This window comes from Anoplopoma fimbria, chromosome 16 (genome assembly GCF_027596085.1).
Source record: "Anoplopoma fimbria isolate UVic2021 breed Golden Eagle Sablefish chromosome 16, Afim_UVic_2022, whole genome shotgun sequence".
Classification (NCBI taxonomy): Eukaryota; Metazoa; Chordata; class Actinopteri; order Perciformes; family Anoplopomatidae; genus Anoplopoma; species Anoplopoma fimbria.
Window position 1 is genome coordinate 22373822 of NC_072464.1, and position 14641 is coordinate 22388462.

Here is a 14641-nt window from a genome sequence, read left to right on the forward strand (position 1 = left end):
AAATCATCACACAACGTATATCCTCGCATCATGTTTACGAGGATAGAGCTGTCCGCAAGTATTTGGACAGTGGCCCTCCTGATCTGCCATCTCTCATGGTGCAGTTAAGGGCCATGCCTTCATGGATAAAATAAAATATGGAATTTTGGTGGGGAAAAAAAGGTCACAAATTATGGTTTCTAATGTCAAAACCATTGGCCTTGAACTTTTGCTTCTTCCACCTTTGCTAATTAGAGAGCACTCATTACTCACATGACCGCAGGAGGTCATTTGACAGGAAAATGCAAAAACAAGTTGCTTGAACAAGCCATCAGTGCTGTTTTTCTGGTGAGAACACATCACTTTTCTTGTTTTAACATTAGGCTTAACTAAAACCATGACTATTTGGTTAAGTTCTGACTTTCAGATTGATGTTGAGGGTCTTTAAAATCAATGATTAGTGTAGGAGTAAACTGTCAAAACATTGGAGCACTGTGTACATCAAGGGGTTTTTATTCCTACCAAACGCCTCCAATATCGCTGTTAAAAGATTAAGGGAAGCACATTATTATCACTGTGTCATTTTAGATGTTATATACTGGCATACAGAGCTGAATTAATTTAAAAAAAAAATCGTGAATAATGCCTCGCTGTTTAATGCCTCCGCCAACCAAAGAAGTTGCAGTTTCACATCCATGTCTCTCCAAAATGTCATAACGTGTGAATTTGTCATGTCATGTTTTCTGAGGTCACCGTGACCTTTGACCTCATGAATCTTATCAGTTCATCCCTGAGTCATAGCCGACATTGGTGCCAAATTTGGAGCAGTTCCTGAAGGCCCTTTACGTCAAATTATCTTTTCGAGCTGTTGTTTTTGTCACAAATACTTTCACACAGAACATTAATACAATCTTTTTTTTGTCAGAACAAGGTTGATTCTTTTAAGTTTTCGCACCACGAATAAAGTTATCAACCATTCGTGTCGATAAAAAGTACCGGCTTGGTATTTCGAGCCGAGCCGGCAAACTTTATTACTCCTTTAAACATTGACAAAGACGACGCAGAACAGATCCACTCCTTCAGTTCCTACCTTCCACAATAAAAACCCTAGACACATGCATTGCGTAACTGTTTACCAGTGGCCACTCATATTCACTCAGAGCATTAAGCTGAAAGGAAACTCAATAAAATAGCTTATTGCTATAATAGCTTAACGACTGCCACATGAAGAGAGAAAGAAAAGATTGTCATTTCACCATTTCAGGAGGAAGATCAATCTGCCGGAAGTGCTGCTAAATGTCAGACATTAATGGAGATGGTTCCAACTATTAAAGATTACACTGCTCTACTGGACAATATTAGCATGATAACAAACTCTGTTTTTCTGTTGAGGAAGAACAGCTGACAGAGAGAGAAGGCAAGTGGCAAACAGGAAAAACTCGAAGAGACCAAGAGAAAAAAAAGAGGCGGAAAAGGAGGCATTCGTCCTATAAAGCTTCTCCACAAACCACCAGAGAACAGTAGCTTACCAGCCTGTCCCCACACACACACACACACACACACACACAGTGGAACATCTGACTCTGCCAATGTTGGGTTATTATAGTGTAGGAGAGAGAGAGAGAGAGAGAGAGAGAGAGAGAGAGAGAGAGAGAGAGAGAGAGAGAGAGAGAGAGAGAGAGAGAGAGAGAGAGTGTGAGTGTGTGAGTGTGTGAGTGTGTGTGAAAATTGAGAAAGGAAAAAGTCGGATTGTAAAGAGAGCAACTAATTTGTGGGTGTGTTCATCTAGAAAGGTGTGACAGACGGGGGCGAGGTACGAAGATGTTTATGGGAAACAGGAGAGGTGAGGAGGAAAAATGAAGCCGTTTATACAGATTGAGTCATGAATTAATGGATTAACACTGAAATTTAGGAAAACACAACAACCATTATCCACTGGAAGAAAAAGGGGGTATTTGCAGTCAAACTGATCAATACCCTAAACTTTGAAAGATCAGGGTTCTTGTTTAGAGGTGGAACATACTGACAATCTAGAGAACCAACAGTCTACCTAAATCATCACATTATAGAAGAAACATTGTATTTTTCTTCATGTGCAAAAGTAGTATAGTCATTTAAAAAAAAGTCATTTTTAACCTTGTATGAAATGCCTTTTTTTCTCCAATAAATAAAAATAGTTAAGGTGTAAAGCATTGCTTCCAGTTTGGGCTCTCTCACATGTACAGTGACTTGTTCCTCTCACACCCCCCAGTTGATTATGACTCACTGAACATTTCACAACTGGAAAAATGTCGTGTTTTTAAATCCCCAGACACTCCACCGTTGCTATTCTGCCTCTATTTTAAAAAACGCCCAAAAGCTCCACCTGTCAAATGTTCAGCTTTCCTACTGTTTCATGTTTAGTTTTGACACACTAATCTGGTAAAAGGAAAAACAGCAAAGCTTCTACTACTTAATATTTGCTGACTCGGGGTGAAACCAACAGTGTTTATTCCACAAAGCTGGATTGAAAAGCCTCTGTAGAGAGAAATTGAACCCAGAGTGCACCTTAAGAGTGGCTCCGCGGTAAACAAACACACCTGATCAGATAACTCAACAAACACCTCTATCTTGACTACACAATAAATTGGACCTAATTTATGATAAAGCCCCAGAGGGCCTGAGGAGTCATGGGAACTGAACAAAAAGAGGTGAGCACCACCGCCCTTCACTTTGATGAAGAGTACTGGCACGCTTCCATAATACTCCTGTGAAAAAAATAATACAGTAATCCCTCAAGCCAGACAGGTATCCAATGACAACGCAGTTAACCACCTCAAATTTGTACTTGAGGAAAAGATAATTAGAGTTAGGATAAGTAAATTACCGCCACACACATAGGATATGGAAAAGGAAGATGACAATTTATCAAAAGGGATTTTTTTATGTCAGTTTACTCCGTAGTACCAGCACTGTCCTGTATGCTGCCAAGTTCTTATTCTGTTGGCACATTACAAAAAAGCTTGCCGTGTAAAGTCTAATAAATAACAGTTACAACCGGATATAAAGTTACAGTAAAAAAATAAACAGCATCCAAGAGATGCAGCTAACAGTTAAAGCCGGGCTTTGCTGTATCAGCATATGAAATATGAAACGTATCCAAACAAAATGTAGGAACTTGTTTTTTTTCCTGTGATGTTTTCAGGAAAAACAGAAGAGGAGGATCCACAAATAGAAAGAGTCTTTCTACATCCTAGTAACAATAAACTGGACGAGAACAGCAACACACCCACACTCTAAAAAAAAAAAAAAAAAAAAAAAAAAAAAAAAAAAAAAAGGCTGGAAAAATTCACGGGGATGTTTTCATCGGACAGGAAGAGGTGAGGGGAACAACACGGAAAAAATGCAAAAAATAATCACAATCACATATGCAAAGTCTAGAAAAGCTGGATGTGCATTAGAGATGTTCTGATACCATTTTTTTTATACACCCAATACTGATTCAGAGGCTTAAACTTGCCTATTTTCATTTAAACAAAAAGTGTTTCACAATATTCCATTTAAACATGTCAGGATAACGCTATCATTTATCTCAGCCCATAACTCATTTCTATTTAATTGAGTTTTAATGCATCATAACGTAACTCAATGCAACCTCCGTTACCGTTAGCTCCGTTGTTTAGCAGAGCAAGACTGTGCTGCCCACCAGCTGCTAACAGCTAATGTCAACACATATTTGCTGTTCACAATGTGGCATTATCAGGTAAACAATAGGGTGCACAAGAGTGCTTAACCACAGGTGTGTAGTGGTAGTTTGCACATGCTCAGTACTGATCGGGCAGGATGCATAGATCAAGTGACACATGTTGTTGTTCTTGTGTGGCATAATGCAGATAACAAAGGACATGATAACATGGCATTGGATCAGTGCAAAGACTTGTGTACTCACTGATACATGAGTCAGAATTTAAGGCTTTATCTTTATCAGAAAAACTCTAATGTGCATGTTATTAATATGATCTACAGCTATAGATGAACAGACAAAACATGAGAAAGAAAAGTGATACACACAAGCTGCACTGCTAAGGCCATTCTGATTTAGTGAAGAAGAGCCTGTGTGTGTGTGTGTGTGTGTGTGTGTGTGTGTGTGTGTGTGTGTGTGTGTGTGTGTGTGTGTTGCTGACATTTAGAGGCAGGGTCGTGTGTAGGCGTGGGGTTGCTTGGTGAAAAGGCCACTCTGTGTAACACTACAGTGGGTGGCCATGTCTGACATCTGTGTGGGTGGATGTGTGGAAATTGATGTGTGTGTGTGTGTGTGTGTGTGTGTGTGTGTGTGTAAAGCAGTGAAAAGGGGAGTACTGTAGTAATATTGGAGAACAAGCAGTGTGGAAACAGAACCACCAAAACAACTGCTACACCAAACTCCATTCAAAAATCTGTGAATTTAATGTTTTGTTGTTTATTTGCAAATGAAAGACCTTTAAACAAAACACTGGGAGTCTCTCTGTAATTCAGCAAACATCCAATTTACAAATTCAAATGAAGTTGCCCAGTTAGAATTGGTTTGCCTGACTTCTTCCAAAAACATGTAATGTATCAGAAAGTACTAAAATAGTGCAGAGTAGGTTGTAAGCACAGGAAGAGCACCAGGCCAGACAAAGGGTGAAATCCTGCTCTTAAACAACTAATAAAAGGTAGTTTAGAGTGCATACCCCTTATTTAAAAACAAACAAACAAATGTGACCAGCTAGTGCTTTCACTTATCATTTGTGCACTTTGCGTCCTCATTGCTCGTCTTAATGAAAGTTTAAAGATGGCCTTACTTGGATGCGAGAGGCTGGTTGGTAGGAGGGTTCAGCACAGACGCCTGCACACAACCTGAACAGGTTTTTCATGGTTGACTGCTCCTCTGTTCACATTGTGACATTGCTGTATTCTTCTCATACACACTCATCAACGTAAACTTAAGGATAAGCTTAATGCACTCCCACACACACGGTGCTGCAAGTAGGTATGTAAGAGAACACACGTGTGCACAAACACAGTCTTTCTGCCACTGGCAAATGCACAGCCCCTGCTTCTGCCCCCTTATAGATGCCTGGGAGACCCTGTAGCGCTGATCCAGCTGCGGTTCATCAGCGATCAGCTTCCTTCGACTCCTCTTCATCCCTTCGACGGGTTAAAAAGTGTGTGTTTTCCTACCTTGTCGCTGTCCATAGTGTTCTGGGACGTCCTGGATGCGATGGAGATGGTGTCCGGTTGGCTGCTGCCGTCTCCCTGACTGTCTCCGTCTTCACCTCCGTCCCTGGACGCACACAATAAGAGTGTGTTAGTTTAAATCACTGGCAAACACAAACACTTCACCACTCCTGCTCTCACTGTTTTCAATCTTAGAAATGTTTCAATCTGCTGAGCTGAAGCTTTTAACCACGATGATATGGCTCCCCCGTTTACAGTGATGATGGTTCTAGTTATGGCAACAATGAGGTACAAAAGAGTCAAGTCCCCAAATCCCAGGAATCCTTGGCTGTACATTTCACTGAATTTACTTACTCAATCAATGACTACGTTTACATGCACAACATATTCTGGTTTATACCCTTATTGCAAAAAGACAATATTCCTACTAAGCTGTTTACATGGCTGATGAAAATAAATGTACCGCTAATAATTACTTTAACGAAAATACGCTTTCATGAAGTAGTCCTACGGCTATGTCCTCTCTTTCCCAGCATTGCAAACTGTGCTGGTTGGTTTGAGTACAATGCACACAGCTGGACGTAGAAAATGTTGGTTGCAATCTGCGGTAAAACCACCTATTGAGACGCATATCTCACATGTCTTGATCGAAAAATACTACATTTGGAAAAGGGCCAAATTTGAAAGATCCAAAAAGAAAATGTTGTTTACGTGTCTCATATCAAAAAAAGGAATATTGCTATAATCTAAAAGAATGTTGAATATTATTCTGCATGTAAAAGTAGTCATTGACAATCAGTTGTGTGTGTGAAATTCTGCATCCCTGCAGGGAAGGTTTAAAAAGAAGAGGTGTATAAAAAAGGACAGTTGTGTTTGGGAAGAGAAACATATTGACACTGGCACTTCATTTGTATAAAAATACTAATACATCATTATGTCCTTAATTAACTATATTTTCCCCTTCCAGCTCTACTGGAAGTGAGTTTCTGACAATTTAACCTCCTGAGGCATTTCTTCAACACCAAAAAAATCTATTTTTCTCATAAAAGGTGTAAATGATGTTTGTGTGTCCTTGTTTACCTCTTAGTGTTGTTCCTGGGTTTGGTCATTGCTGGTGTTTTAGGCAGATGAATAGGGTCCTTAAGCGCTCCCTTCAGGTGAGTCATCCTCTCCTGGATCACCTCCCTGATGTTTTTAATCCACTCCTGTTTGGCTTCCATATTGGATGCCTGGAGAGGAAACAGCAGAAGTACTGTTATTAAGACACGGCGACACATCGTGAATAGTAAACCACTATTTACAGACAACAGAGAACTTTGTTTCATTTAAATTAAATGTTTAACTTGCCTTTAGCACCGTTTTATTATCAGAGGAGGGGGTTCTTCCTGCCCACAGAGCAAATTTACACGGATCGCCCTCAATGTGCTCCGTCACCCCCAACTCTGACGTCTGCAGGGCAGCAAGGAAGGAAAAATATACAATAATCACAAATGTGAGCTGATGACAGCCAACACTCTGTTCCAATAAAACATACTGTATTTATTCTCACATGCAAACACTCACACAAATTAGAAAGAGCAGATGGAAGCGGTCAAGTTACACACACACACTCTCACCAGTAGTTTGTTCTTGTACTGGTACTTGGTTCTGCCAGCCGAGTCTTTTATCTCCTTGCTGAAGACCAAGGAGAACTCGAACAGGAAGAGGTGTCGGTCCCGCCCCTTCCTGATCAGCGAGCGTGGATCCCAGACCTGGAAGCTGTCCTGCAGGATCAACTCGCCCTGCACCTCCAGGTTTTCCTCAAAGCCTGAGGAAGAGGAGGACCAAGACTTAAAGGGGGACAAATCATGAAAAATTCCCTTTTTTCTGGGCTGCCTTGGTCTTAAAGATAAGATAAGATAAGATAAGATAAGATAAGATAATCCTTTATTAGTCCCACAGTGGGAACATTTGCTGCAGGAGATCAAAGACACTAAAACAGAGCGTTTCCGACAGAGGGTGAATACAGGTATATATCAGACGGACAGTATGACAAAAAGTGTGTTTTTTCAACATTAAAGCATGTAAACATGTTGTAGTAGGAACCCAGAATACAAGTATGAACCTGAAAATGAGCATGATATGTCCCCTTTAATATCAACAAAGCTGCTCAAAGTCTGAACACAGACATTAATTAGGAAATAAAACAAATGTATGATGATTAAAATGAATAAAAAGATATTCATTGATTAAATTTAAGAAAGAAAAACACTTTAAGAGGTAAGAAATCCTTATCCAGACAAATGTAATAAATTGTAATAAGAAAAGAATAAATGTTGACAACTTTATCATAACTATACAGCAGTATGGACAGATTCTTACCCTCCATCATGGCGAGATGCATGGCATCATTAGCTCTCTTAGGAACACTGAGCATCACATCCAGACCGTCTTTAATCTCCCCTTTACCCTCCTCACAACACGACAGGAGCTCCTGCAGGGGGACACGAGAGGACGTCAACAGAGCACCAAAACCTCACTTACATAGATCATCATTTGTGTGGTTTATCTGCACATTTAGACTACATATCCCATGAGCCCCGGGTGTATATGTATCTACCTTAAGCAGTAGTTGGTACTTGGTGATCCTCTGGACTGGTTTGATGAGGTAGGAGGAGATGGAGTTAGCCAGTCCACGTCTCACCTGAATGTCCTGTTTCAACACACAGAGACGACATTACAGCAAAAACTTAACTTACATCTAAAAAAAATGCAATTGTCATAAATGTTAAATGGTCAATTCAGCATGATGTTGCTGGTGGAAATCTAAACATTTTTTTGTGATGACCAAATAGCACCACCTGCTGACGGATCAGGGAAATTAGAAACCTGCAGCTGCACACAACTAATTCCCCTTCCATATCTGAGCAATCTCCCACAGCAGTGCTTCATTTAAATGATGGATTGGAGTCCTGTTTATCTTGTTCGGGCTCCACATTCAGCATCCATCACAACAGATTCCCTGAGTCAAGCCCTTGTTGGTTAACAGCTGTGTTTTACACTGAAGCAACACCTTTATCATGATACAGGATACTGCTTCAGTTATCAGAGAAACGTCACAGGAGCAAGTATTACTTTCATTTATTGTTTATAGGATTTAAAGGGTAACATCTGTATTTTTCTGTTTTTGTCTCTAAGTGACTAATGGAGACAACGGTTTCAGATTGGAGGAATAAAACCTTTCGCTCCACCTTTCACTCGATCGGGCCTGTTTGTTTGTGTCATATGACTTGCTGCCGGAAGACAACAGTGGAAACGTGAGTGAGAGTTGGAGAGAGGAGAGTGTAGCTTAGTGTTATCTAAATATATATTCAATGTCATGGCTGAATATTTAGCTGATTTAAACAATGTGTATGCAACATAAGATTTCAAAACTCGTTCTTCTCAGAGCGAGACACATAACAGCAAACAGGTAATAGAAAAATACCTTTTATGTCTCTGTAGGGCTCTTTCCATAATGTTGTCAGACACTTATAATAATAATCTGAGTCAGTGGCAGAAACAAACACTTTTAGTTGACGTACACTGATGGTGAGAAGTTGCCCTGGTGATTAAATTGCAGCTCATTTAGCTGCTGCCGTCTGCAGCATTCCCCCTTAACAGTGGACTCATTTCAAACATTGTTGTCCCTATTAGTTACTTGGACACAAAACATGGGAAATAGGGTCCAGGTTAAAAAATACCAAAGTTACCCTTTGAAGTAACCCAGAATGAGTCTGTTTTCTCTGAAAGAGGTGGTCACATGAGACATTTTTATCTTGAAATAGCTGTTTTTCTAATGAATAGATGGATTAAAAGGTTTGTAGTTTATTGTTTTTGACATGATGTAGACGGATCTGTGGCAGAATGATGAAGAGTTTACTCACGTCGAAGAAGGTGCCGGCATGCTCCAGTATGAGCTGACTGGAGTCTGGTTTGTTTTTACAGTAATTCACATAAATGTGGAACTTATCAGCCTGAAAAACAGGAGAAGAGAGGAGAAGGTGTTTAAAATTCTACATGATCATTAGTGTTTCTCTTTTCATGCCCACCCTCCTTATTGGGACAGAGAACAGAAGTAAATGCCATATTGTCCTGACAACATCTGGATTAAACGGCCGCCTCTCACCCAGGTGACGAAGCAGTGACCAACATCCTCTGGTAGCTGCTCGTAGTTCACCAGCTCCTTCAGGAAAATACTAGAAACACAAACACAAAAGCACACAGCAAAAGATCAAAAAGTGCATTTATTTTTAGTAAAAGCTTAAGTTGCTGCAGATGAAAAACAAACATTTCCTGAATTTGCTTCCCCAAAATAGAAGGGTTTGAATAACAAAATAACTTTTATTGTGAAAAATGTATAGGAACATAGGTTTACACCTGAAATTAGCAAAACTTTATTGGCAACTTTCCTTGAAAAAAAAACCAAAAAAAAACTACTACTGCAAGGAAGGGAGAGATGTAAAAAAATGAAAATAAATTTAATGTAAAGAATTTAGCGTACATGAAATGTGTTTATCTGGTGCATTCGATCACAAAGTCACATTTAAAAGACAAGTGTGACCATGCCCGTAAACACTTGCCTCCCTTGTATCTACACTATAAGAAAACATTAGTGGGGGGTTTCACAAGAAATCTCTAACAGTTAAGTGCGTCTCCACTGCAGAAAAGTTGGCTAATCGCTGACAAATGTGCAAGATGGCTGCAATGATCTTGTTTTAAGTCCATTCTTGAACTTACTCGCTTACAAGCTCAGAGCTTAAATGGCTGTTGCTATGCCGTGTGCTTGTTGCTATGGAATTTCCACATCTGTTTTTTCAGAAAAAAAGTCTAAATTTGCTGGAAACAAGGAGCAGTTTGAACAAACATCGGGTGATTCCCACTGCTCAGCACTGACACAAAACAGTCCCTCACTTGCTGTGGAAGTCCCAGATGTCCTGCATGTTGCCGAAGATGATGTGCTCCTTGTTGGCGATGCCCGGAGGAATCTCCTCCACACCGCTGGTCATCTCCCACAGGTACGTCTGACAGACAGACAGACAGACGGACAGACAGACAGACGGACAGACAGACAGACAGACAGACAGACAGACAGACAGACAGACAGACAGACAGACAGACAGACAGACAGACAGGTTAGGTCAGAAAAAAACATTTGTTGTGTCAAAACCAAATGTGACAAGCAGAGCAGGTTTACTACCTCTAAACACTCTTGGAGGTCTCTGACGTAGGTCTTCTCCGTCTGCAGCAGCTCTGCCATGATGAACCTGAGACGAGAGAAGAAAAGCTCAGACTTCCAGAGGAAACATCACAAAGAAGAGATCAGACGGCATGAGTTATACAAGTGGTGCTATTTCGTGTCTGGTGCTTCCGTGACCACATGAACGTTTTTGATGTCCACCCCCCCAGACTTTTCTTCAGACAAGACAATTCATGAAGAGAAAAAGAGAGGAGATTTGGAAATGTAAATTGTGTTATTTGCTAAATAATGTGTCTGTGTTTTGAAATTTTGTGCTCTGTTTCAAATTCAAGATGCTAAATATTTCCCTGTAGTTCAGCAGCTCATTTAGAAGCTTTGCCTAACGCCTCTTTTGGGCTTTCACTGTAGTGACTGTCATGATACAGCACATGTGCAATTCAGTCACCACGGTAACGCTTTCTCTCTCATCATCATCCTTGAATGGTAATGCTTGAATGGAGAGCATTGTTGTCAGTGTTGGCTCGCTTCTCCACAATGGACAACAAAGGGAATTCAAAAAAGAAAAAGAAAGTGGAACTAATCAGAAAATGAAGATGTTGTTCTCTGCCATCGGTGTGTCTGTGTGTGTGTGTGTGTGTGTGTGTGTGTGTGTGTGTGTGTGTGTGTGTGTGTGTGTGTGTGTGTGTGTGTGTGTGTGTGTGTGTGTGTTGCATGTTTCACAATTTAGATGACATCATTTTTAATAAGAAGCATCAATGTGTACAGACTTGTCCTCTCTCTCTCTGTTCTCCCCTTCGTTCCTGTACTCACTCTTTCTTCCTGGCGGACTTTCTCTTTTCCTCGTTGACCTCGGGGTTGGGGTCACGCAGTTTGACCTCGGGGTCGTCCGTCAGGCTGGCGGGGATGATGTCCAACTCCAGGTCTTTATTGTCCTACATTAAGGAGAATACAATAATGTTGTCAATAATGTGAAATAAGAACAGGTTTAAAAGGAGCGGCCGCGGTCCGATGTGTGTTCTCACCTCAGAGCTGACTCCCAGGCTCCTCTCCAGGCTCTCCTGGTATTTGGACATGCGTAGCGAGAAGTCGCGGTATCTGCGGTCCACCGTGCTGACCCAGCGCTTCAGCTCCGTCACGTGGGCGTGGCCTTTCTCCACCAGGTTGTCCGCCAGCTGGATCAGCAGCTTCACCTTCTCCTTGGTTTGCTGCGGGAAGTAAACACACACCCACAGATGTGACATGCTAGAATGCATCTTGTTTGGTGTGTGGTCTGGCTAATGTTGCTATACATTACAGGGTGAAATATATATTATATATTAAATATAGATTTAATATTGATTAATAACATGTAATAATTAATATTATACCTTTAAGTGTTTCATGTCTCATTTAGAGTATAAATTGACGTTTACACAGCTGATCATGTTGCATTTTTTGCTTTATGCGACTTGCATTTTTGCAGCTTTGCCCTGAACGCCTCCAGTTGAGGAAAGTTAAACTCAGAGCAACTCTTTGATGCATAATGACAATAAATGTATCCTTGAATTCTTGGAAAAGCGCCCAATGCTACAAGCATATTTGGTCATTTTGGTGACTTTTGCTCCGACAAAATTTGTGCGGCACTTTAGATTTCTGGTAAGCCGTTTGCATTTATTTAAACTATACTATTAACCATCAGGTAGTGTACAGGTTGTGGTTTATGTCCGGTGGTTGCCTAGCAACACTATAAAGAAAACTGCAAAACCCTCTCTGTCTCGTCAGGTCCTTGGAGTTCAAAGGTCAACAAGTGTAAATCTAAACTTTTAGAAGTGTAGAGTGTCCGTTATAATAAGTCTAAATTTGCAAAAAGAGATCCAGCTTTAACATATTACATCCACTGGCCTGATGTTTCCATCGGTTCCTTTGAGGCTCAATAAAACTGCCAGTAGCTGACACACACACACACACACACACACACACACACACACACACACACACACACACACACACACACACACACACACACACACACACACACACAGTGTACCTTGGCAGTGAGTCTGAAGTGTCGGTAGTCGTTGAGGAGCTGCTGCGTTTCCTCGCTGCTGTCACCAGGTGATGTGTGCGTGGCCAGGTAAACCTCACCTGTCTCTTGGATCCAATCCAACGCCTGCACACACACACACACAAACACACACACACACACACACACACACACACACGCACACACACACACAACAGTTAAAGCGTATAAAATAAAACAGATGTCCCTTTAGTGCTGCAAATTTCCCCAAAGTCATAATCTGGCCAGAAATCTTTCTTTTTGTTTCACTTAAGCATGCACACACACACACACACACACACACACACACACACACACACACACACACACACACACACACACGCACACACACACACACCACCTGTTTGGCACTGCGTTCAAACACCAAGTACTGCTGACACTGGTCCAGCCTCCGCTTCTTTAACGTCCAGAAGTGAAGGACTCTGTTCTCTCTCTGCAGCAGCTCGTTCAGAATGGCTGCACACAAAAAAAAAACACAACACTTACATGAAACTTCCTCTCTAATCCCAGAATGTGTCAACTGCCTACACATGTGAAGTATATAGTAAAATAATGCATCTAATACAACTACCTTATTTTGTCTTTTTTGTTGTCATGCCATTTTTGTTTCTTTATTTTTTAATTATCTGGATTATATGAAGTTTTATATGTGCGGAAATAAAAATAAACGTAAAAAAAAAAAAGAAAATAAAATAGGACAAAAAATAAATAAATAAGTAAAATAAAAAAGATAATAAATAAATAAAAATAAAAAATCACTATCTGGATCATATGAAGTTTTTTATGCGGAAATAAAATAAACTTAAAAAAAAAACAGGACAAAAAAAAATAATTAATTAAATAAAATAAAAGTAAATAAATAATAAAAAAAAGATCACTATCTGGATCATATGAACTTTTATATGTGCGGGGATAAACTTAAAATAAAAATACAATAAAATAATGCTTTTTTCAGTTCAAATCCATACAAGACTAAAATAAAGCTTTGCAAAAATATTTAATGCACAAGCATGGTATCACTTATTCTTATTTTTTTTATATGTCCGTCATAATCAGATTGTGAGCAGCACTGACCTTTGACCTGTTGTTCGGGCCCCCTGGTGTGACCGGCGGCTCCAGGCATGCTCACGTTGTTCCTGTGGATGTACTTCAGAAACACCTCGGCGTTCCTCCGGGCCAGAGTGCACGCCTGCAGAGACACGGTGCTTTTACTAACAAATTCTCACTATTCACACACCCGTCACCCTTCACTTCACTATGTTAAATTTGCATTTTTGCTGCAAAACATTCTCCTCATATCTGATCTGTTATGTGAATGTTAAACAAGCTCCTGTTTGTTGACATGTTTGGCTCTTTGTTTGATTCAGGCAAGTGTAAAAAAAGTCTCATTTGAACATTCGATATGTGTCCATCAGCTAAAGGTCATTTGGAGATTTTAGTGAAAAGAAAAATTGGTTTAATAACTTAAATTATGTTAGATATTTGGAAATGTAATATAACTGGATAGTTGTCATAGAAATAGTTTGAAATTTTGTATTTTTTCTGCCTCATCCTGCTCTGTTGTCTTAACACTAGCTGTGACAGCCATATCTATAATGCATTATAAACAAACTTACAATGAATTATTGTCTGCTTATAGCACTTTATAATCATAGTTTTAAGCACTCGTAAATATTTGTTATGCTTTATAACAACAATCATAACACATAATAAAGCATTTGATAATGACTTACAAGGTCAGCTAAGCATAATACTTTATAATTGCCGATCATTTAGAATTATTTAAAACCTTTTTTTTATGCATTATAATACATTTTGTGACGTCTTGTGTGTTCTTCTTGCAGATGTATTTGTATTTCTTTCACTTAACATAAAGCAATAACCACTTAGAGGAACTTATAATCACATTTGAATGTTTTATAACATGATTATAATGCATTATAAAAAAGATTATAATGTATTACAATTATGACAATTATAATTCACCATCATCTTTACAAAAAATAGTGTGGATTGAGTGACCAGTTTATGAAGTATTATGATACTTGACCTTATAAATCATTGTAAAATTCTGTATAATGTGTTATGAGTATTGTTTTGAAGTACTTTAACATGTTAATAATAATCTAACTTTAATTCTACAATATACAGATTATTATAAGTATGTTTGTAATGCATTTTTGACATTCATAGAAAGTGTTACC

At 39.5% G+C, this 14641-nt stretch overlaps 1 protein-coding gene across 1 annotated transcript in view; it reads right to left on the reverse strand.

Annotated features, from left to right (window-relative positions):
• kalrna (kalirin RhoGEF kinase a) overlaps nucleotides 1-14641 on the reverse strand; it is a 138260-nt gene that overhangs the window by 50334 nt on the left and 73285 nt on the right. Inside the window, exons 24-38 of the mRNA XM_054615852.1 lie at nucleotides 13512-13626; nucleotides 12778-12893; nucleotides 12402-12524; nucleotides 11398-11580; nucleotides 11186-11307; nucleotides 10376-10442; nucleotides 10090-10199; nucleotides 9305-9374; nucleotides 9063-9152; nucleotides 7757-7849; nucleotides 7519-7630; nucleotides 6774-6964; nucleotides 6505-6606; nucleotides 6238-6386; nucleotides 5161-5263 (exon numbers count right to left, since the gene is read on the reverse strand). Coding sequence (XP_054471827.1) covers nucleotides 5161-5263; nucleotides 6238-6386; nucleotides 6505-6606; nucleotides 6774-6964; nucleotides 7519-7630; nucleotides 7757-7849; nucleotides 9063-9152; nucleotides 9305-9374; nucleotides 10090-10199; nucleotides 10376-10442; nucleotides 11186-11307; nucleotides 11398-11580; nucleotides 12402-12524; nucleotides 12778-12893; nucleotides 13512-13626 — 1746 coding nt within the window. The remainder of the gene's footprint in view (nucleotides 1-5160; nucleotides 5264-6237; nucleotides 6387-6504; nucleotides 6607-6773; nucleotides 6965-7518; nucleotides 7631-7756; nucleotides 7850-9062; nucleotides 9153-9304; nucleotides 9375-10089; nucleotides 10200-10375; nucleotides 10443-11185; nucleotides 11308-11397; nucleotides 11581-12401; nucleotides 12525-12777; nucleotides 12894-13511; nucleotides 13627-14641) is intronic.